Source organism: Lathamus discolor, chromosome 18 (assembly GCF_037157495.1).
Source record: "Lathamus discolor isolate bLatDis1 chromosome 18, bLatDis1.hap1, whole genome shotgun sequence".
NCBI lineage: Eukaryota > Metazoa > Chordata > Aves > Psittaciformes > Psittacidae > Lathamus > Lathamus discolor.
The window spans coordinates 2,625,421-2,647,799 of record NC_088901.1 but is presented as its reverse complement, the minus strand read 5'-3'; the positions used below and the strand labels follow the sequence as shown (position 1 = coordinate 2,647,799).

The following is a 22,379-nucleotide window of genomic DNA, read 5'->3' as shown; positions in this document are numbered from 1 at the left end:
TGCAGAAGCACGAGGCAGGAGCCTCCATCTGAGCCCCTTGAGCAGCAAAGCCAAACGTGGTCGGGGTCTGCAGCGCCCAGACCCGGCTCCAGAACCTGCCCCTGCGCCAGCCCCGCTGCCCTGGGGCTGTTTAATCCCGTGGTGGCTCTGCTCGAGAGGTCCGCAGGGGCGAGACCCCCGGCAGGACCCCCCTGGATGGGGCATGCGATGGCTCAGGCTTGGCTCAGGCAGCCCCCGCCGAAGGGGCTGAGCCGCTGCCAGGTTTTGGCTGCAATGGGCTGAGAGGAGGCTGGAAGCGCAATTCTGCTCTACCGGTTTTGTGCAAGTCCCTGGGCGGGTGAAGGGAAGAGCCTGGGATGGCTGGGAGAGGCTGCAGCATCACCCCGTGGAGCAGCCGTGGTGAGCAGCAGCACCAGGAGGTGCCTCGCCACGCACCGAGGGGTACCCAGTGCAGCCCAGCCCAGCGCAGGCCCCCGGTGCCCTGAGCAGAGCTGGTGACGCTGCCGCAGGTACGGGCTGGGTGCCCGAGGGGCTCCGCAACGGAGGCAGAGGATGCCCAGAGCCCATGCAGGCACCTCCACCCCTCCAGCTGGACGCGGCGTCACTGCCAGCTCCCAACGCTCCATCGTGGGGTGCATTTTGCCACCGGGTGCTCCTCGCACCCCCAGGCTCTGCTCCTTCCCCAGCCCAGCAGTGGGGCTCCTGCCCTCCGCGCTGCACAGGAGGGTGCAGAGCCCTGGGAGGCCGAGACTTGCCCCAAGACCACGCTCAGTGCCACAGCTGAGTTCTGGGAGCTCCCGGCTCACGGTGCTGTGGCACAGGGGTGCCAGCGCTTCGTGGCTCTGCTCCACTCCCCACCCCATGCAGCAAGTCCAGGCAGGAGCTGCAGCCTCCGTTCCCTCTGCCCGCGGAGCAGCAGCGACACCGGCGTACAGGAAATAGGAGAAACCTTTATTTTGGTACAAAAGTCAAAGGCAGAAATAGGTGGTGAATCCGACCGGGCTCTACACTGAGCTGGGGCAGGCAGCTCCCAGCCTGGCCTGGGCGGCAGCCACCCATCAAGCTGCTGCGGAGCTTGGATCCCTTCTCCTAGAGCCAGAGCCGTGGGCAGATGAAACGGGAAGGGGGGAGCTGCCTGGGTAAACTCTGGAGAGGGGAATCCTCCAGCCCATGGACACGGCTCGGAATGGGGCTGCTGGGGTGGGGGGTGATGCCACTGGCTCGGCTGTAAACGCTCTGGCACGAAGCCTGCCCAGTTCAGAAGCCCACGGGGATGGTAACCGCTGCCTTCCAGCATCTACAGGAGGGGAGACGCCGTCACTGGGGGTAAAGCTGGTGGTCGCAGGGAGCCGCTGGCCTCGGCTCGGTGGCACGAGTCCATCCAGCAGCAGGAGACAGCAGGAACTCGTTATTGCACTCGGCTGTTATGGCTTGGAGCTGCGGACCCGCGGCACGGCCCCGTTCCCAACTCGCTTGCGGCAGGAGGGGGGAAGGCGCAGCCCTGGCGAGCAGAGGCACTCGTGGTGGTCATGGCTGTGGTGTCGGGTGCTGCCCGCAGTGTCCTGGCTCCCCGCGGGGCGCCCCACAAGAGGTGGAGGGTTCTGGGCTGCCAGGGCTCTTGATCCTGGGTTGATGCGAGGAAGAAGAGAAGGGAGGAAGAGAAAGAGAGGGTTAGTGCCAGATACACGTGTGAGGAGCAGCAGGGAGCAGAGCGGAGCAGGCTCAGTGGCAGAAAGTGGGCACAGTCAGGAAGGAGAACAGTGGTGGCCACAGGCAGGGAGAAGGGACTGCAGGGGCTCGTGGGGTGATGAAAGGAGGGAGAGGGGCAGCGCTGCTGCCCACAGGTGAAGCAGGGCTTCATTACAGTGTGCTTTGAAGGAACATCCCATGGCATGGTAAAGGAACCTGGTGCTACAGACAGGAAAGCAGAGGGGAAGGGGGGGATTGCCTGACCCCCAGCACGGCTCAGAGCTGGGACTAGAAGTGTGTTCCAGGCTCCTAACACTAAATCTGCATCAAGTGGGGGCTTCCTCCAGCCCATCACGGCTCCACCGAGCACACACCACCTCCAGGCGCCTGCCAGCAAGCACAGGGCCTCATCAACCCTCAGCGCCAGCATATCCCAAGCCCCACCACGCACACACCTCGTACCAAACCCAACCCAAGGCTGGCTGGAGCCATCGCTCTCCTCTGGCCAAGGCTGAGGGCAGCCCCTCTGCCACACAGCCTGCACCAAGACAGCACTGCCCAGGGCTCGGGGTCCCTCCCGCCGGTGGGATGCCCGTGCGGCAGTGGTGGGATGGACGCGGCCCATGGATGTCTACACAACCGGAGGGTGATGGGCTCCTGGACAGAGCTGTTCATGCAGGGAGGAGATGGGTGGCTCGAGCGGATGATGGGGAGATGAAAGCGCTTTCTTACCAGCCAACCCTCAACGCGGGGCTAACGTCCGAGGAGGGGGCAAGTCCCGTCAGGCTGTGCAGGAAATGGCAAAGTCCTGGCAGGCGTCCTCCTGGGGAAGACACCAGAGATTAAGAACCTCAGCACCCCCTGCTATGGCCTGGGTGAGACACAGGGATCTTGGCCCACAGCCCCTGAGCGAGGTGGGGTGGGGAAATGAGATGGCTCCTGCAGGAATGGAAGCAGGAGTGGGTGAGCTCCTGCCCGGAGGCACGGGCCAGACAAACCCCCTCACTCCAGCAAGAGGCACGGCAGCACCATCGCTGCTGAGCATCGCTGAGCATCCCTCACAGCCTCGTGCTGTAAGATGGGCCTGGGCTAATAAAGAGTCCAACTGCCACCTGACGGCCGCTCGAGGCTCAGACATCTGCCCTCTTCTGTCTTAAAGGAAGAAAATCACCATGCAAGCAATTAACTCTTTAAAAATAGACTTTTATTGAGTAACAAAGGAATCTGGTTTAAATTAAACCAGGAAAGAGCCTGGCCCCGGGTCGCACCACCCGCACTGTCCTCACTCCCCAGCACCAGACCAGCCTGGTCCCCCTGCCCCTCAAAGAAGCTCTTCCAAGGCCCTGCTGGGAACACCCCTGGGGATGGAAGGGCCTCTCTGGATGCAACACGGGCAGAGCAGCACCGGGAGCCTCCCTGGCCATCCACTGGGATCCAGCAGGAATTCAGCAGCCACCACCCTCAGAGGAGGGGAAGGGGGAGCTGGTGGCCACAACAAAGCAGCACCAAGATCTCCTTGCAGCCCGCTAGAAATGTGAGGCCAGGGGAACCTTATGCCTCTGCCGTGGCCCGAAGCTGCACCACACAATGCTGGTGGAACTGGGGGGGTCCAGAAATGTGCTGCCTCTGAGGTTGAAATACCCACACATGGCCCATGGAAAGCTGAGCAGGCAGCTGGATGCTGCAGCCTCTGCCCTGGTGCTAACGTGCACAACGCTACCAGCACCCAGTACAAAATGTTCTACATAGAAAACAACCCTACAAATTGTGCAAAAATATCCAGCAGCTTTTAATCCCATGATTCAAGTATTGCTCACAAGGCCTGTGATGCCCCCCTGCAAGCTCAGAGTCCCGCATCTCCCAGCTGCAGCCTTGGCAAGCAGCATCTCACAAGGAGAGCCACAGAACACTGCGTGTTTCTTCCTCCCCACTGAAAGGGGACTCATCTGAACTTGGGTCCTGGCTGCAAAACATTGTCTCACTGAGTGGCAGGGTCAAAACACAACGAGTTCTTCAGCACTGCCTCAGTGACCAGCCAGGATACACGCTCAAGAGCAGGCCAGACATGCAGCCAGCTTCCATGGGTGCTGGGAGCCAGAGTCCTCCCGGCTCCAAAGCCCCAACCTACCAAGGCACAGCAGCTTCTGGGAATGAAAAGCTGCTCCAGCAGTGGCCGAGGGGAGAACCTGGTCACTGAGAGACACAACAGCCCTTCCGCGTCGGCAAAGCGGAGCAGGACATGGATGTAACAGGGATACGAGGGAACTTACACCTGCACCATTCCAAAAGATGAGGCATGACAGCCCAGTGGGAACTATTTCCCTGTCCCACCTCGTTCCTTGGGGCAGGAAACACAGCGACCCCCCTGGAGCAGACACTCCAGGCTCAGAGGTCTGGGAGCTCTCCAGACCCATCTGCTTTCCAGGGGCAGCAGGGACCCCCTGCTTTCTGCACGGGTCCTGCATGCTGCTGGGCAGCGTCAGTCCAAGGTCCCGAGAGGCCACATCACAGTGAAACAAATACACCCAAAATAATAAATAACGCTTCCAAAAAAGGCAACTTTTGGCTCGAGTGAGTCTCTGGCAGCTCTGTGGCACAGGGCTTCCCGCCTGAGGCCGGGGAGGTGGGAAGAGGGAAGGTACTGGTTGGAGCAAGGTGCAGGCGCAGCAGGCACTGGGCTACACCACAGCACGGTTAGGGGATGCCTCCTACCATGCTGGTGTCAGTTTTGGCTCCAAAGGATGGGATCTCACTCTTAGGACTGGATGGGGTCCCAATATCTGGCTGGATAAATCCTCTTCTGTCTATCAAACTGGAAAACAGGAAGGGAAGGGTGCAAGGGAGAGGAGTTAAGGAAATTCAGATTCCACAAAGACTCGGAAGCCACAGGGAGGGCTGTCCTCGTGGGAACTGCCCACCAAAGTGTCGCTGGATAACACAGCTTCCTGCCCATTACACAGACCACAGACTTATGAAACAAGCCACCAAGCAGCCAGGAGGCAGTTTTGGGTCACCACAAACCTGAATGGAAGATGGCAAAAGGAAAACAATGTGAATGAGAAAAGAACTGGAGTAAAACCCTGCTCTCCCCTGAACCTCCCAGCAAAGAGCCTGGCTCCCTGAATCCACAGATTTCCCATCTCCGAATGGCAGCACTGGCATTTAGGCACCTCCGAATCCAACAAAAAGGTTGGGGGCATTTCAGGTGTAAGTATAAAGCACTTTGACTGTAGCTGCACACCCTCAGACACCCTCCCCTGCCGCTGTGTTACACTGAGTTCGCACCTCTGAGATGCTCCATGTAAATCCAAATTGGATCCACTCACTAAGCTGGCCCCAAGGATCCCTACACGGCCCAGGAGGCTGAGGGCTCTAAGTCAGCGTGCAGGCTCTCAGCTGCAGCACAGCACAAGGGACACGGGCTTGACTCTGCCCAATTGCACCCTCTTGTGACAAAGCAGCGATAATCCTGTGCTGCAGGTACCTGTGTGTCAGGCCCAAACTTTCCTGACATCTGCCCACCTTTGGTGAGGTTTAACCTCGGTTCTGGTTAAGCCCAGGTAAGAATTTGGTAGGATTCAGGTAATGTAAGTGTTGGTAAAGGCCAGGGTCTCTGCACAACCTGCTGTGGATCTCTGCTGCCTGCTTGGCATGATGCTCCTCAGAGGACAGGAGGAAAACCATGTGCTAAGAAGTGTTGCCACTGCTGGTATTTGCCATCTGCTGCCGTTACTCTCCCCTTATTGAATCACAGGATGTGTCTTATCTGTGAGCTCCATAAAACAATTACAGTGACCTGAACTCACCAAGCTCAAACACAGGAGAAGCAACAGGATCTCCCACTTATACATGTCTCCAGCCTTCCTCTGCAGAGGCTGGGGAACTGTCTCCTCAGAGTAGATGTGCCTGTCAGTCTCCCTGAATCGTGATGGATCTGTCCTTTCCGAGACCCCTCTCACAGAGGAGGATGCAATTCCCAATGCCATGGAGGGCAAAGGCTCTTACCTGGGATGGAATGGTCCACACAGCACCGCACAGCAGTTTGTGAGGATACTTTTATGGCTGTAGGGATTGGCAAACTCTGAGCCCCTCTTATTTGACCAGGACCCTTTGATCTGAAATGGAAGGGATACACACAGATTAAGGTAGGAAAGAGGTGACAGCAGATGATTAGAGGATAATGGACTTGCTCAAGAGGTAGAAGAGGTTTGCCCCGCAGAAAGCAGGGCAGCTGCAGAAAGGCAGCCAGAGGAGACAGCAATATGCTGCTCCTGCCAAGGTTCAACCTTGCAGCTAGAAAGCTCCAAAGCTGTGCCCTCCCTGTGCTGCAGGGCACCTTGTCAGTGTCACCATCTGCAACACCAGCCTTCTCCTCTTCCTCCTCACTGCTCTCTCCTAGGCTGAAAGCTCATCAGAGCAGGGCTCTGCTGGGCTCTTCAGGCTGAACAAACAGCAAGGGGATCCCCAGGCCACGCTGCAATGGAAAGAAACAATCTCCTCTGTCCCCACCCTGAGCATCTGCCACTGGGATTCACTATTTCGAAACCTCGGTCACATCAAGCACAGGCAGACACGGGTGGGCAGATGCTGCACCCGGCCCCAGGCCCCTGCCTGCAGTGAACCATTTACCACCACGTTTCCTCCTTTTGTTTTTACTTCCTCTCCCCAGCTGCAGCATCAGGCTGGCAACGTGGGCAATGCAGGCAGAGAGGCAACGGGCCATATGCTTCAGACCTGGTGCTCTCTGCACTAGGGTGCAGCCTCCATTAGCTTCACCCTCACGGACTTGTGCAGCCCTGCCAACACCTCTGAATGTGGCAGAAGAGTGGAGAGGAAAGGGGGAAAAGAAGCCAAAAGGGATGCAAAGATGCCTTATGCAGTGCTGGGAGCCTCCAGCTGGTGCTGCTGGTACAGGTACTTCTGGCCAGAAGGGTGAATTTTGATTCAAGGACCAGACAGATCCTGCTTTTCTGTACAATCTGCCCTGCTCAGGTGCTCATTTGGTCCTTGGAGTCTGCAGGCTTTAAGGTAAATCTCATGTCTGGAGATGCCTGTACATTATTTGCCTACTAGACATGAGGAACTGATAGAGACAAAGGGACTTGCCCAGGCTCTCAGAGGAAACCTGTGGTTATGCAGGATGCTGAATTAAGCTCACCCATGTACCAAGCTAACACCCAGATGAATCTCTGGGGCCAGCCTTCCTTGTTTCGTCTCAGAACTCCTCATTTTAAGCCAGGCCACACAGAATGGAAAAAGCACACGTGACCTTTCAAACAGCGTGACCTCCACAGCCTGACACTGCCAAGCAACACGTGTGGCACAGACCCCTGCTGCTGCGTGCTGCTTTGCCCTTAACGCTTTGGGCACAGGCTGTTGGCTCTGCAGTGGATTATCACAGGCAATGCAGGCAGTGTGCCCTGCCGAGATACTGCACTGAGGCAGGCAGAGCAGGATCCCCCGGAAACCTCACCTCTGCTTTAGGAAGGACCAGGGCTGGCCCTGCAGAAGGACAAGCATCCAGGTACTTACATCTTCGTTTGTCGTCAGGTTGGAGGCTACTAAATAAGTGTGAAAACCTGAGAGGCCCAAAATAGACCAGACTGAGAAAAAGCAAATCACCAGCTCCAGCACAGTGCAACAAGAGTCAAGGAAGTCTCAGGGAACAAAACCATCCTGCAAGGAGAGGCAGAGGACTCTTCTGGGAGGTGTGGGCTGTGATCACAGACACCAGGACAAGAGAACATCCCAGAAGGTTCCCATTCCCCATGCCATTCTGCAGGCATCCACTAAGGCACAGCCTGCTCCAGCTGCTTCCCTTTCCATGTAAAGCGGCAAACTGGGAAACGACTTTGCCACCCATCCCAAGGCACTGGTGATGAATTAAAGGTCTTCCCATTTGGTAATGCTATCAGCATGCAGATGAAGGGGTGCCTGCCTGCCCCAGCCACGTAGCGAGGGGACTAAATTAAGTTGTGGGAAGTACACCAGGGTGACCCCACGAAGAGCTCACTGCATCCCCTGTTACATGATCAGTGCTGCTGCACCAGTGCTCAACAGTCTGAGCAGCTGATGGCATCAGAAGGATATCTTGCAGGTGTTGTCTTCAGAGTGGTGAGGAATCCATCTCTCTGAGAGCCTGCAAAGCAAAACAGGACAAGGAACAACACCCCATCAGGCAGCCTTGCACCTCCAGCCAATGCGTCGCTCCTGAGCATGCAGCCACCCCGCTGGGGCTGTATGGATCTGCCTGAGAAACCTCTGCAGTCTGGAACTGCAGAAATGGCAACGCGCAGACACAGCTCCAGGAGATTTGGGGCTGACGGGCAAGTCACCTTCCTGGTTCACCCAACTTCCCAGGTTAAGAGCAGATGCACCCTTCAGTTCCTTTGTTCTAGAGGGGATAACCCAGTCACAAGCTCTCAAGGTCCCTCTGCAGTGAAGCGCAGGGTGGGTTTGAGGGTCTCTGCAGTCTGAGACCCCCGTTATTTAGACCACCTGCACCAAAAAGCCTCATCTAAACCAACCAGACCCTTCCCACGCTCTGCCGAAGAGGAAAAGGGACCCAGTGCTGCCTCAAGTCACTCGTGGCCAGGAGCGTGGCACATGGCGCTGCTGGTACCCGTGGTACTTACGCAGGGTGAGGTGGGTGACGACACAAGCAAAGATGAAGGCTGTCAGGAAGGAGAGGGAGAGGATGAAGGCATAGAAGTAGCGATAGTTGCGCTTCCCCACGCAGTTGCCCACCCAGGGGCAGTGGTGATCAAACCTCTCTGAAACAAAGGGACACGGTGAGAAACTCCTGCCACCTTGCAGGAACACAGCAAACTGCTGAGCCTCTGAAATGCCCCATCCCTGGCAGTGCTCAAGGCCAGACTGGACAGAGCATTGGGTGACATGGTCTAGCGGGAGGTGTCCCTGGATGACCTTAAGGTCCTTTCCAACCCAAACCATTCTTGATTCTATGAAAACCAGAGGCTTCCACCCACCACCCTGAGACCAGAACCTCCCTGCTTAGCAGGAAGTTTCAAAGAACACTGCTGCCTCCTCACATACCCTTTTCATCATCAAAGGGCAAACCTTTCCTCTCACCAAACCCTGCACAAACACAAGCCTTGTGACTGGTAGCACTTACCATTACTGAAACTGAAAAGGAACAGGAAAAGGGCAACAGTTTTTCCAGTACCTACGGCACCGGGTGCTGCTCCCTCTCTGCCCATCAGCTTCCCCCGCCTTCTGCAGGGCACAAACCCATTTTCAAAGTTATAAAGATATGCCCCTAAACCCACAGGAACCGCCTGGGAAGGCAGGGCAGGGGCAGTGTAGCTGGAAACGCTCCCCATGAGACTGCCTTCTAATGAAAGGGCTGCATTTCAGACTAACTGTTCTGCATGGGACACCAGCGCAAGCAAAGCCCGGGGCACATAAAGCAGGCACATGCCTGCTCCCCTCCTCTTCAAACAGTGCCTCAGCCGCGGCTGCTCTCCAGTGCAAGGAAGAGTCACAGCCCCCCATGGCTATGCTCAAACACAGGACACTTGGAAACTCCCAAATTATGCCCAAACCAGAACCTTGGGGTCCTGCAACTGTTCCTCAGGCTGCCCTGGAAGACAGCATAAACCAGCCTCTGCCTCCACACGATACACGACCAGGAGCAACTGCACAAGCAGTAAACTCTCTGGGCATGCCCCTAAATCACACAGCACCCTGCTGCCAGTTCAAGTTGCTCCGGTGCAGTCAGACAGTGCTGGGAGCCCCCCCTGCAGCTGCCGCATGCCTGCATGGAGCCATCAGAGGTCTTCCTTCGAGTCTTTGTTCATTCTCTCCTGCCCCACCATACTCAGAGAGGATCCAGAAGAGCTCAACCAGCATCTATGGTGGTGCCTCTACCAGCCTGGTGACAGACAGACCACAGACAACAAGAAGCCAGCAGCAAACCTTGTGTTTGATGGAAACCTTAGCTGCACTGGTGCTGCTTTCATTTTAAACAGGAAGAAGAAAGAGCACTCAGTAACTAATCCTTTACAAGAAGCAAAAGCAAGCTGTTCAAGAACATAGAACAGGCTCCCCCAAGAGATACCAGCACTTTTCTGGGCTTACCAACACAGTTGTCACAGACGCTGCAGTGCGAGGTGCGCGGAGGGCGGAACATTTTGCAGGTGTAGCAGTACTTGAGCTTCACCACGTACTTGTTTATGACCACTTCCATGGTGCGGGCGGGCGGGCGGTACGTGGAGGTGCCCATGCTGTCTGCAGGGGCAGGGAGGGACAGTCAGAGCAGTGCAGGTGAAACCCAAGGCCCCAGACACCACCCACCAGGCAGAGTAAGGGATCGGCATCTCTTGATTTTAAGCAGAAGCTACGAGGCAGCTCAGCCTACAGGGTTTTTTGCAGGGTAGGCAGCCAGAAACTCCAGTCAGCTCCTCGCAGCATTATTTATGTCCTTTCCTGGTCTGTTCAATAGCAGGGATGCCAAGAGGAAGTAATATCTGCCCAATGCTTTGAGAACATAATAAATAGCGAGCATCAAAGCAGCAGTGCCCAGCAACACCAACTCATCTCTGCGTCTCTAACGGATCACAACACAAGGAGGCAACAGAATCTGTTAACACACACGTGGCTCCTCGTCTGCTGCAAGCACCCAGGTTACAGGAATCAGGGTAACCTCAGCAGAAGCCTCCCCTGCCACCACCAGCACACAACTTGCCAATCCACAGCTGGAGCCAGCAGCTCAAGAGACTCATTTCCATCGCCACAGGGCAGGACAGTGAGCAGGTCTCGAGTGCTCCAGGCAGACTGCACTGCAATTTGACGTGTGTGTGTTAGCAGCACAAGAGGATTCCGCCTCTAAAGTTCCAACTTGAGGATTTTTAGGGACACAGCGCGTGTGTGTGCTGGCACTTCATTATTCACAGGGGACTGGCAGTTGGAGCCTGTTTCTCTGCTCAGCTGAAGAGTGATGTGGAAAACCTCTGCATCACACTTGCAATGTTGGAGGTTATTCCTTTATTTCCCTCTTAGAAGAGCCCTTTTCCAACTCAGGGGAAGTCTTTGCAAATAGAGATGTAACAGTGAGTGTTAAAAGGATAAGAAGTGGATTATACGAACAGTAACAGCTGGCACATCAGACAGCATCTGCAGCCAGATTACTGCTTGAGGCACTTATAAATAGAAACATGGATCACCACTCTGAGATTTTAAACCCATTCTTTTAGTCAGCTGTAGAATTACTGCCTTGCAACTGTCTTCAGTGGGGCACATTCAAGCTGTCTCACATTAGCTTTGCTAAAGCATTTGATACTCCAGGTCACACCAACAAGGTCTACAGATGCTGGAGGCAAACACCTTCCTGGCCACCACCAAAGCAGCGTGACGCTGCGGTTTTCAGATGGGGACAAGCATTAGCATACTGTTAGACATCATCACAGTAAGATGACCTTGCAGCACAGGAGGCTCAATGCCAAATCATAATCTTAAGAAGCATTCATGCCTGAATTAATTATCCCACGTCCTCAGCACTGGTGTTTGCAGGGGGTGGTACAGGGACAGATTCCTCTCAGGTTGGACAACAGTCAAAGGGAACTGCTGCCCACTCTGGTGCTGTCCTGAGGGCAGGAACAGGCACAGCCATGAGCTGCTGTCCAGGGATTTGCCTGGGAAAGTGATGGAGCTGAACAGAAACAAAGCCCAGATCCTCCCTCTGAAGCACTGCTTGGTGCACCTCTCTTACCAGGACTCCTAGGACACTGTCAAGCCTTACAATGTGATACCCTGCTCTCTTCTCCCCCTGGACAACTGGTCAGGAGCCAAGGCTCGAGAAAGGAGCCCAGAACACACGTGTACACACAGGCATGCACTGAGCAGACAGAAGAGAGGGAACAGGAGTCTCACCAATTCGCTTTTCCAGGTCTGCAGCCTCACTTGGGGTGGCTCTGGGCAGGATACCTGGGTCTCTGAAGCTGGTCTGCAGCAGGCAGCTGATGACAAAGAAGAAGAGGACGGCTGCAATGATGGGGATGGCCAGGGTCAGGTGAGTGGCAAGGAAGGGGCAGCTGTTGAGAAAACAGAAAACAAACAGAAGTTGCATTGTTATGAACCATCAGTACACATCTGGTCCTCAGCTATCATGGGGCCGCAGCACTGCTGCTTTGGGGAGACCTCTGGAACAGCAAGAGCCAGCCCAGAAAGCCTGAGTGGCACTGGGAAGACAGGCTCTTCACAGTACAAGCCCCCGCACACAACCTCTTTGCCCTTCACGAGTCCCAGGATCAAAAACCTGACCCAAAACCTGTCCACCTTCTACACCAGCAGCATCAAGAACACCTGGAGAACCACCCCCCCAAGCTAAACACGGCTCAAAATCAGCATGAACACAATCCCATTTGGGCCGACACGTGAAGCCGAGAGGGAACTTGGCTTCGATTCAGCACAGCTCTGCTGTCTCTGGATAACTCGCGTGCCCTTCGCGCTGTGCCAGATGTTTGCGTGAGGACACCTTCCAGCACTGACACTGCTGTAACAAGCCACCAGGCGTTTAAGCAGATAATGCCTGCTCCTGGGCTTGCTTCACCATGAGCTGGGGCTGGTTTCCCACAGATGGGTACCAGCAGGATCATGCTCTGCATCAAGGCAGCTCGGTTACAGCCCGACAGGGGAAGGCAGCAGAGGAACACAACTCTTCGCATGGCAAGTGCTGGAGACCCGTCCTTGCTCTGCAGAGGGATTTGCTATTCTAAGCACTGATAAGTACCCAGAGTGGAGCAGAGGCAGGCAAGCTGCTGGAGCCCTGGTGCCTGCGGGCAGTGCTAAGGCTCAGTAACGCTGGAAGGCAGTTTGAGAGGCTTAAGCAACTTTTGTTTCAACTCCCAGGCTCAGCTGTCCAGAACAAAGCAGCCACCAAGCAACAAAACCCCTTCAGCCCGAGATCAGCACTGCTGCCCAGGCCCGTGGTCATCTCCCTGATGGAAGAACAGAAAGGTCTCTGGAATGAGGGACGGGAGCTCCTTGCCACCTCTTTCCTGGGAGACTCTCTAGAGCCCATTTCCCCTGTCAGGCAACAAGAATCCACATAAACCTCAGGAACTACAGATGCACACAAGATCTATTTGCTGTACGTCCAGCAAACTGGAACCCATGCGACAGAAGCAAACTGCTAAAATAACAGCTTGGAAAGCCCCAGGGCATCTTTAACCAAGAAAGAGTGACTAGGCACGAAGGGAGGGGAGAGCAGATGTCCTCTGCTTGGCCCCACACAAAGCAGTCACTGCGCTAGTGCTGCCCATTAGTTTCAGATGCAGCAGAGAGACCTGTCAAAGGGGCACAGATGACACCGAGAAAGGAGCTTTCGCATTGGGATGCCATTACTGCCTCCTGCAGCTGCCTGCCTCTCGCAGCTCATCTGACTTCTCAGAGCCTCTAATCCGATCAAATAGCTTCATCTCCCCTCCAGCAGGCTTGGGCAGCTTTACTCTGCGACTCACAGGGATAACGCTGTGATCCGAAGGCACGGATGAGCCCCCAGCTTCATTTGGTGGCAGGAAAACCAAGCTCCCTTCCCTCCCCAGCCAGGACAGAGGCAGGATAGCAGCCCTCAGAGGTGTCAATAACCAACTGCGCTCCTTCCCTTTCTCCTCCAGGCACCATAGGACTCAACCGGGTGCTCCTGGCTCTCCCTTCCCTTAGGGTGCAGGAGCAGGGAGCTTTCCCAGGCCAGCTTTACAAAGGGAAAGGGGACTGGGGGGAGATGCTCCCTCTTCCCCAGACACCCACGCACAACAGGGGCAGAGCTCCAGTGGTCATCGGGGTGGGATCCCAAAGGATTCCACCATTCATCGAGTGCCTTTAACACAAGCACTATTCCTGCTGCCTCTATGGACAAAGTCAACCAGTCCAGGGGTGCAGTTCCAGACCAGTCCTCGGTAGCAGGAGGGGACACTGGAGGTGCATTTAGATACTGGGGGGGGGGGTGTGTGATCCTGGGAGGATGTTAAACCTCTTCCCAGGGACAGGCTGAGGGGCCCCACATAAACACAGCTGGGGACAGGCAGAGGGGAAGCAGGGACCGCCTGAAAGTGGGTCTGGGGCTGCACGGAAGGGAACGGCTCAGGAGGGTAAGGGACGGGTAAGGGACGGGTAAGGGATGGGTAAGGGACGGGTAAGGGATGGATAGTGGGGCTCGCCCCCCCCCCCGCCCCCTCCCTCCGCCCCAGGGAACGGGTGTGATGGCACCGAACCCACGGCTCCCCCAAGCAAGAGCGGGCTTAAAGGGAGCGATCCGAGGGACGGAGCCCTGCGGCTGTGTGCAGCGGGGGCCCCCGCAGAGGCCGGGCAGAGGGGAGAGCCCCAGGGCGGTGCCCGGAGCCCCCGGCCCGGCAGCGCGGACTCACTCGAAGGCGAAGAAGAGCGCGCTGGTGGCGAGGATGAGGCCGAGGGTGAGGGCGAAGACCCCGCTGTGCCGCGCCAGCATGAGGCGGCCGCCGCAGTAGAAGCGGTTGCGGCCCGGGAACACCTCCCACTTCCGCCGTGGCCGCCGGGCCGCGCCGGGCCGCTCCGTGCCGGTGGGTGGCGGAGGCGGGGAGGCGGCCGTGGCCGGTGCCGGTGCCGTGGCCCCGGGCGGGATCTGCCGGTACTCGCAGTCCTTCATGGCGCCGGCCCGGCCCCGCCGCCCGCCCGGGACGAGCCCGCCCTGCGCCGCTCTGCGGCGCCCTCTGCCGGCCGCGCCGCCCAACCGGAGCGGGGTCGTACCGGGAGCACCGGGAGCACCGGAGTTGGGGGGGGGGGGGGGGGGAGCGGGGAGACTCCACCCGTCCGACCGACTGCGCACGCTCAGCGGCACCGGCGTGTGGCCGGGCACCGGCTGCCGGCCCGCGGGAACGGCCGTAGCTGCCTGCGCCGTGTCCCAGCACCGCGGTTCCCGGTTGGAGCGGGGGAAGATGCCTTGGAAGAGAAGGCACCGGAGAGGCCCGAGCAGCTCCTGCGAGGCAGCAGGACCCTCACTGCCAGGCAGGGCGCATCCCAGAGGTTTCCCGATGGATGGGGATCTGATGGACACAGATCCTCGCCATAAATAGTTGCTCAGCAGCAGTGCTTGCCCTAGAAGACAGGAACCAAGATGCTCTCTCCCAGGAATGCTGGCTATCAGTACTGACAGCAGAGAAAGGGCTGGGATGCTGCAGCATCACAGCAAAGAGAACGTGCCCGGTTTGGACGCAGCAACGGCTCTGCACGCTCCTACTGAGGAGTAACTCCTTTGTAACCGAGACCACAGCATCACTACACGTACATCAGGCTTTCTTCAACAAGCGGGTTTCAGTTGTGACCAGCGCTGCTGCCCCACAACCAGCCTGCACCAACACGCCCGCGCTATGTCCACGGCAAGAAGTTGCAGTGCAGAACCAGCCCCAGCAGCCAGTAGGACAGGAAGAATCCGAGGATGCATCTGCTGAGCGGGGTGATGGATCTGCAGTTCAGCAGCAGCCTCACCACGGGGTTCGCACAGGAACCAGATTTACCCTGAAGAGATTCCTCATAGCGAGGTGCAGAGGTTTGATCATCAGTCCCTTCGCTCCAGAGCAAAGGTTCGTATTCCTGAAGGAGGTGAGCGGAGAACCAGTACAGGATGGGAGAGGAGGAGTGGAGCAAACGGGTCAGCACCTGAGAACAAGCAGAGCACAAATCACATCGCTGCAGGTCTCTGCCTGTGACCAGCCCTGGCACTGAGGCACGGCAGCAGCCACCAACCTGCCTCAGGCTGCTGACAAGGGGGGCTGAAATACTCCTGGTGTGGAGGTTCAGTACACTGAAATCAAACCCCTCTCAGCTCAACCTGCTTTAGCTATAACAACGTTTGTGTAAGCAGTCAAGTGGTCCCCAGGGTTTAGGCTTTTTGTCACTCCTTGCTGAACAGCTCGGAGCAGAGGCTGCAGCTTCAGGGGAGACTTGAACCTCACTCTTCAACTGCTTTTTCAGCGGAACACTCAGCCTTTAGTGCCACTAGCAGTGTTCTGAAGACCGACAAACACTCCACAGGGACTAGTGACAGGTTCTGGCTCCTTTCATTGCCATCCATTAAGCTCAGCCCGATACAACAAGCCTTGTCCTCCAGCAGTGGCCTTACACACGTGTCAAACACCACCCAACACCAGCTGGACCCTTTGATCCCCATCCCAGCATCCTCACGACACTGAAGACCTGGCAAGCTTCCCTTGGGAACTCTTACTTTGGAAACTCCCTGTGCAGGCAGCTCCTAAGGAGGAAGGGCAAAGCTTTCGGTTTGCATTGCCCTGTGCTCTCCTGCAGCTGGGACACGCTCGGGCTGTGACGGTCACTGCTGCAACCCCCGGGGTACATTCCCCTTGAGAAATCACCCCTGTGTGTTGCTACCAACGTCCTACCTGCACGTGCATGCAGAAGAACCCAAATGCCAGCAGGACCGTGGCATGGACCACATAGACGAAGACAGAGAGGCAGCAAAATCCAGCTCCTGGTTTATCCTCCTCTTCGCTCTTTCTTCTCTCTAAACCAAGAGTTAGGCAGTGCCGCGGGTTTGCACTGATGTAAGTGCAGGCAGCCCATGAGCCCAGAAGCGTGACAGGCAAAGCAAGCAAGAAATTTGGTATCTGTCTGAGCTCGAAATACCTTAGAAAGCCAACATTCCAGTAAGTGCCTTGAATATAGGAATAGGCCACAGGGACCTGCTGGGAGCACCAAGGGGGTTTAACCCCATTTGGGGCTGCCAGAGAATAGCCCTTTTCCAGAGCCAGCTGGACCAGTGGCTTAGGAACAGTCTGCTCCAGGTTGGTTCCAGGACGACAGAACCTCACATAGGCATAATACTGAAATAAAGCAAAAGGTAGAAAAATCCCAGCACACATCAGAACCACGGAAGATACCACGCTGAGGAGTTGCTTCCACAGCAGAGGGAGCTTTCCTACTGACCCTGAACCCACCTGGAGCTGGAGGGCAAAGCATTTACTGCAGGAGTAGAGAAAGAAGCCAGCATTAACAAGCCCGTTGGCACGCACCCCAGCCGCAAGGGAGAAGAGCAGTCCACTGAGCCAGCTCTGCCCCTTCTCCAGTTGCCACATGGCACTGAATGCCAGGAAGGCAAACATGCTCTCTGAGTAAGCAGCTGCCATAAATACATTGGCAGGGCTGACTGAAAAGAGGATGGCAGCGAGGAAAGCCACCCTGCGACACTGCAGCACGAGGCAGCCCAGCTGATACAGGGCAGCGGCTGCCAGGACAGAGAAGAGGGAGTTGAGCAGCACAGCTGAGAGCAGCAGGCGGCTCCGCACACACAGCAGCCACCGCAGGGGCCACAGAGCCCCCTCGGCCACGGCTCGCAGGCTCAGGGGGTACAGTGGGAAGAAGGCACAGTTGTGCTCGTACAGGTAACCGCGCTCGGCGATGAAGAGGAAGTGCTCCGCGTCCCAGCGCGACAGCCCTCCCAGCAGCTGCTCCACCAGCACGTCCCACAGGCCAGGCTGGGACAGGCGAGGCGGGGAGAAGGCGTCTGCAGCGTGATCTGGGATCAGGAGGTTGAAGAGAGCCTAGAAAAGAAGAGAGGATTGAAGTCCAGCATGGACCCTACCAAAAGCTCTAAGCAGGAAGGACTCCTGGGTTTCAAGGGGACAGAAACAGCACAGAAGCCAGGCTGAGGGGCTCCGTGGTGAGGATACCTGTGAAAAGGTGCTAACACAACCTCTTGCGGCACTTACATCTGATCTGAATAAAGTTGTGGAACATACCCAGCATGAATCCCTATGGAAATGGACAGGGAAAGATGCTCAACCCCATGCTCAGGCATATCTAACTGCATACTGCACTCCAGGTACCTCTGCAGCACTGGGGAGCCTCCTGTTCTACTGCACATGGCATTATTGTCCCTGATGACATACAAGGGAAAGGAGACAAAAGATTTCCCCAGAGCAAACCGATGCAGAAGACAGCAGATGATTCCCAGTCCCCACCTCTAGTCTCTAGATGCCCATCTCCTCTGCAGCTTGGCGTTTGCTTTCTGGAGCTGAGGAAGCCGAATGCACACCCTCTGCCTCCAGGAGCTTGTGGTGCCGGCCATGTTTTAAAAGGTGAGAGAAACCCCAGAAAGTCCATGAGATAGGAAGCATCTAACTTAATGCACTGTAATGTAGTGCCAAAGGAAAACATGCTTCAAAACCCCCAAATCCCCCAAAACCTCAGATGGTAAGTTTTGTAGCTTAACTACATGTAGATTGGGATGAGTCCCCTGCAATGAGTTCAGCCTTGGCAGAGAAAAAAGGCCACACTGAACAAATTGAGACTAAAAGACATAACGAAGGCACTGGTTTACCATGAAGCACACATCTGGTCTAACCAGGGCTCTGGCATTGTACCACGGAGTCTTTCCTCTCAGCTGATGGTTGCACTCCGTCCTACCCTGTGGTGAGTGGGGCTGCCACAACCTGCCAGCTGGCTGGGAGCCCTGCTGCTGCTGACCAGCTTTTGGAGAATCAGCAAACAGTTTGGGTTGGAAGAGACCTTAAAGCTCCTCCAGCTCCGACCCCTGCCACGGGCAGGGACCCCTTCCACTGGAGCAGCTTGCTCCAAGCCCCTGTGTCCAACCTGGCCTTGAGCACTGCCAGGGATGGGGCAGCCACAGCTTCTCTGGGCACCCTGTGCCAGCACCTCAGCACCCTCACAGGGAAGAACTTGTGCCTAAGAGCTCATCTCAGTCTCCCCTCGGGCAGGTTAAAGCCATCTTTCTCAGGCTGACGTTGCTTCAGGAGGGCCATGGCTGCAGCCTGACTCTGCTGCCTGTCTTGGTACACACAGGTAGGATGGATGGAGTGAGCAACCAAGCTTTCTCATGCTCAGAGAAGGATGTCTCTGGAAATGAGACTTAGAAGGAACGCACAGGAGGAGATTCTTGTTCCTTTTCTATGGATAAACAGAGACTTCGGCCTCTTGCAAAGCAGCATGAAAACGTGTTACATGGACGTAATTTTACATCACAGCAACCTGCCCCTGTGGATGCAGCTGGTCTGTGGGTTCTCCACAGGAGATTGTTTCCCAACCAGGCAGAACCAGCCAGCTCAAAGCACACTGAAAAGAGAAGCCTGGGAGCAGCAAACAATGGATGTCACAGCAGCTTTGGCTTGGGAACAGGAGACTTGCCTGCAGCAGAAGGGTCAGGGCTCTGCAGCGCACCGCAAACCGCACCACCTCGCGAAGGTGGGGGTCTGTCCTGCTCACCGCCTCCATCCTGTGCTCTGAAGCTGCCTCAGTAGGTCACCGGTGCCATGGGAATGCTCCCTCTGGGTTTGGAAACCTGAATTGATAAACGGAGGACAGACACAGAAAGGTGTTTCAGCCACGTTAGTAAGTGATGTGCCTTTAGTTACTGTTAGGGACTTCAAAGAGCTGCAAATCTATATGAACAAGTCACTTATGAAGGAGATCACAGATCTGGGAGATGATGCAGGAGACCTCTTTGATATTGTTCCTATTAATAAAACCCAATGCTGACTTCTTAACCCTGGCCAGGATGCAGAGGGGAGAGGTGACTCATGACTCTCAGCCCGTTTCTTACAGGCCAATGTAAATCCCAGACACAGACAGGCCTCCTCGGCAGCTGCCTCAGCAGAAACACCAGCACCTCACGCCAGGCCCCTGCCAAGCGTCTACACACACATTCAGGCTCCAGTGTGCTGAAGGGGATTTAAACCCGGGCTTGTGTCAGGGCTTTTCTTTGGAATAGAGACAGGATTCAAATGTGGCCTCTGAGCGCAACATCTGTGTGAGCAGCTGCTGAGTGGGTGATGCCAGACACGCTCGCACCTCCTCCTGCTCCCTGCCCTGTGTTTGCCCTGGGAAGCCAAGGACAGCTTTATCCAGCTGCCTCCATGGCACCGACACCACAAGCTCCACTGGAGCGAGGCTGAGGTGCTTCCCCCCAGCCCTTCCATCCAGCAGCAGCAGCATCTCCGGGACGTGACATTCGCACCACTCCACTCTCAGTATTCCAGTACCTTGGCAGGGGTCCTGGACTCTGGGGTGAGGGCATCTGCCTATTAAGCAAATCACATGTGCTCAGGCAGCTCTTGTCCACCTCTTCCCTACAAACCTCACCTGCAAGATTTCAAGTGCTTTGTGGAGTCCCCCTGCTTTCATTGATGTATATCCTGGATTGATGTCATGGGACCAGCTCTGAAAGTGCCTGGCCCAGCGCCATGGAAGGCAGTATCTGTTTGCAGCTCTTTAAGATAACACATTTCTTCCGTTAGTTCCCCAGCCACCAACTGCTTTTCAGTTTGAGAAACAGAAGGCCCACATCTCGCTGGGTTCCAGTGACACCACATCCTGCGCTATTTCCCACCTGCCATCCTTTTGATCCAGGGCTTTACAACACATAAAGACCCCCAAACAAATCACTTCATGATCCAAAACCACTCCAAGGTTTTCCTGTTACCATTTCACCAGTGAAGGAAGAAAAAAAACCCCTAGCAGGTTAACAACTGCATGAGGGAGCAGAAAGCAAACCATCATCAGCACTATACCCAAGATCTGAACATGCTTGTTGGTAGTTGCAGTCCCGAGCCACAGGATTATGCTTCTTATTTAGCTACACACAAGACTTTGGGCTTTGCTTGTGTCCTCCTTTTGCTCCAGAGCATCCACAGCTCCAGACAAAGCAGCTGGTGGCAGGCACAAGCTGCAATGTTATTTTAAGACAGGGGATACCTCGGCCCAGCTGTAAATTCTATTAAAGCACATTCACAGCTGCAAAGCCTATTGAAGCACAGCAGCACAAACAGTCCCAGCGCCTGAAACACTTGTTAAGGAGCAGACAGAGAAGCCTCCTCGCATGAGTGTGCCAAAGAGGCTCAAAGCAACCAGCTTAGCAAGCCTGTTGCTACCACGACGCAGCGCACCTTATAACAGCACGTGGGGAAGGCTACAGAGAGCTGCAGCCCGCAGTCAGCCTCAGCCTTCCGCTGGAGAACGGTGTCAGGGCTGGAACTGCTCCATCCCCAAAAGCGCTGCCTGAAGGAGCACCTGCACGAACGGAGAGAGGACAGAGAAAGGCAGAAGTGGGTTAAAAAGGTGCAAACCCGTAATTAAAGGTGTCTCTGCCTTCCCCTTCGCTCTCGGGGGGGACCTAAAGACAGGATGCGGATCCCGGCGGACCAGGCGCTGTGGAAATGATGCACATGAGCAGGAACCCGGCGGGGGCCGGGAAGCGCACTGCGGGCCGCTGGCCAGCCGGGGGCAGCAGGCACTCGCCACAGCGGCGCTTCCTGCCTCCGCGCACGCTGGGGCACGGGATTCCTGCCGGGAAACGTGCGGGCACGTCCCGGTACTCCCCCAACGCGCGGCAGGGTCAAGAGGCGCTCCCGTTATCGCTGTGAACCCGTCCCGACCAAAGGCACAGAAACACGGCTGAGTTTTAGGAACCGCGGTCACCCAGCGCTTGTTTCGGGGGGTCTGGGCCTGGAGGCCGCAGCCGCCGCGCTGCTTCCCCCCCAGGCAAAGGCAATGGGGGCAGTTCCACCCCTCCCTCCGCTGACAACAGCTCGTGTGGGTGAGCAGAAGCGGGCCAAAGCCAGGACCTGACCGCTCGGTGCGGAGCCGCTGCGGGAGCCGGCTCAGGCCTATGCAGGACCGCGCATGGGGGCCACGGCCCTGTGCGCTCGCACCTCCCGCCTTGGCCACCGCACACGGCACCGGCACGAACTCCGCTCAGGCCAGCCCCGGGACCCCTGCGCCGCCCTCCCGACGGGACGAGGCCGCTGCAGCCGGGGACCAGCATTAAACCCGACGGGATGGAACCGCAGGGTCCCTGCCCTACGGCAGGGATGAGCCGGGCCTGCGCCGTGCGGCCGCCGACGGAGGTTAACAGCGGCCGGAGGGCTCGAGTGGAGATGGGGGGGGTGTGGGGGTGCTCCCCGCAGCACGGGTGGGACCCCCCGGGCACAGAACCACAGCTTGGACTGGAGGGGACCGTAAAGCTCCTCCGGCTCCATCCCTGCCGGCCAAGGACGCGCTCCCCCAGCGCAGGCTGCCCCGCACAGCCCGCGGGGCCCCGACGGCGGCGCCGGGCCCGGCCCGGCCCTCAAGGGGGGCTCCAAAGGGGGCGGGGCCTTTGTCAGGGGAGGGGGAATGAGGCCCCGCCCCTTTCCCCCCCCCCCCCTCGGCGCGCGCGAGGCCCCGCCCCATCCCCCCCCCCCCCCCCCCCCCCCGACCTGAGCGCCCGGCGCGCGGCTCCCGCGCCGGCTCCATCCCACCGCCCGCTTCCGGCCCCGCCCCTTCCGGGGCTGCGCGCGCCGCGTCACGTGGCGGCAGGTAACACGTGTGTGTGTTTCGGGATGGGCGGCGCCATCTTTGTTAAGGGCCCGTGAGGGTGCTGAGGCGCTGGCACAGGGTGCCCAGAGGAGCTGTGGCTGCCCCATCCCTGGCAGTGCTCAAGGCCAGGTTGGACACAGGGGCTTGGAGCAAGCTGCTCCAGTGGAAGGGGTCCCTGCCCGGGGCAGGGGTCGGAGCTGGGCGAGCTTTGAGGCCCCTTCAACCCAAACCAGTCGGTGATGGCACTGCCCGCCCGCAGGAAGGTGGTGGAGCTGGAGAGGCACCAACACAAACCGCGGCGGCTGCGGCACTGGCACGAGCCGTTTGCCAAGACGCATTAAGCAACACATCACGTAACAATAGGCTGG

General features: G+C 57.1%; 2 protein-coding genes across 4 annotated transcripts; both read right to left on the bottom strand.

Moving 5' to 3' along the window:
- Positions 1–930: 930 nt before the first annotated feature.
- Positions 931–14,853, bottom strand: ZDHHC18 (zinc finger DHHC-type palmitoyltransferase 18). Of its 2 annotated transcripts, XM_065697576.1 has the most exons (10): positions 14,076–14,853; positions 11,581–11,741; positions 9,790–9,939; positions 8,325–8,462; positions 7,780–7,828; positions 7,222–7,324; positions 5,695–5,804; positions 4,402–4,501; positions 2,422–2,512; positions 931–1,624 (listed from the first exon to the last, which is right to left on the bottom strand). In XM_065697576.1, the coding sequence occupies exons 1-9, from the start codon at positions 14,330–14,332 to the stop codon at positions 2,471–2,473; spliced, it is 1,110 nt and encodes a 369-aa protein (XP_065553648.1). In that variant the 5' UTR covers positions 14,333–14,853; the 3' UTR covers positions 931–1,624; positions 2,422–2,470. The 2 variants fall into 2 exon arrangements, with proteins under 2 accessions (XP_065553648.1, XP_065553647.1); XM_065697575.1 differs by lacking the exons at positions 931–1,624; positions 2,422–2,512 and having other exon boundaries at positions 2,872–4,501; positions 14,076–14,410.
- Positions 14,854–14,962: 109 nt separating this feature from the next.
- On the bottom strand, positions 14,963–21,983 carry PIGV (phosphatidylinositol glycan anchor biosynthesis class V). 2 transcript variants are annotated; one of them, XM_065697573.1, is made up of 5 exons: positions 21,912–21,983; positions 20,601–20,724; positions 18,844–18,997; positions 16,083–17,240; positions 14,963–15,342 (listed from the first exon to the last, which is right to left on the bottom strand). In XM_065697573.1, the coding sequence occupies exons 3-5, from the start codon at positions 18,928–18,930 to the stop codon at positions 15,052–15,054; spliced, it is 1,536 nt and encodes a 511-aa protein (XP_065553645.1). In that variant the 5' UTR covers positions 18,931–18,997; positions 20,601–20,724; positions 21,912–21,983; the 3' UTR covers positions 14,963–15,051. The 2 variants fall into 2 exon arrangements, with proteins under 2 accessions (XP_065553645.1, XP_065553646.1); XM_065697574.1 differs by lacking the exons at positions 20,601–20,724; positions 21,912–21,983 and adding an exon at positions 19,798–20,573.
- Positions 21,984–22,379: the final 396 nt, after the last annotated feature.

Bases quoted from the DNA above. Each gene is read 5' to 3' on its own strand.
- ZDHHC18 (XM_065697576.1), bottom strand. From the start codon at position 14,332: ATGAAGGACTGCGAGTACCGGCAGATCCCGCCCGGGGCCACGGCACCG. The intron at 8,463-9,789 runs GTAAGCCCAGAA...CCTTTGTTTCAG, and splicing joins CGTCTGTGACAACTGTGTTG to AGAGGTTTGATCACCACTGC. The intron at 5,805-7,221 runs GTAAGTACCTGG...CTTCCATTTCAG, and splicing joins ACCTGACGACAAACGAAGAT to ATCAAAGGGTCCTGGTCAAA.
- PIGV (XM_065697573.1), bottom strand. From the start codon at position 18,930: ATGGAGGCGGTGAGCAGGACAGACCCCCACCTTCGCGAGGTGGTGCGG. The intron at 17,241-18,843 runs GCAAGTCTCCTG...CTTCTTTTCTAG, and splicing joins CCCTGACCCTTCTGCTGCAG to GCTCTCTTCAACCTCCTGAT. The intron at 15,343-16,082 runs GTAGGACGTTGG...GCTTGTTCTCAG, and splicing joins TCTTCTGCATGCACGTGCAG to GTGCTGACCCGTTTGCTCCA.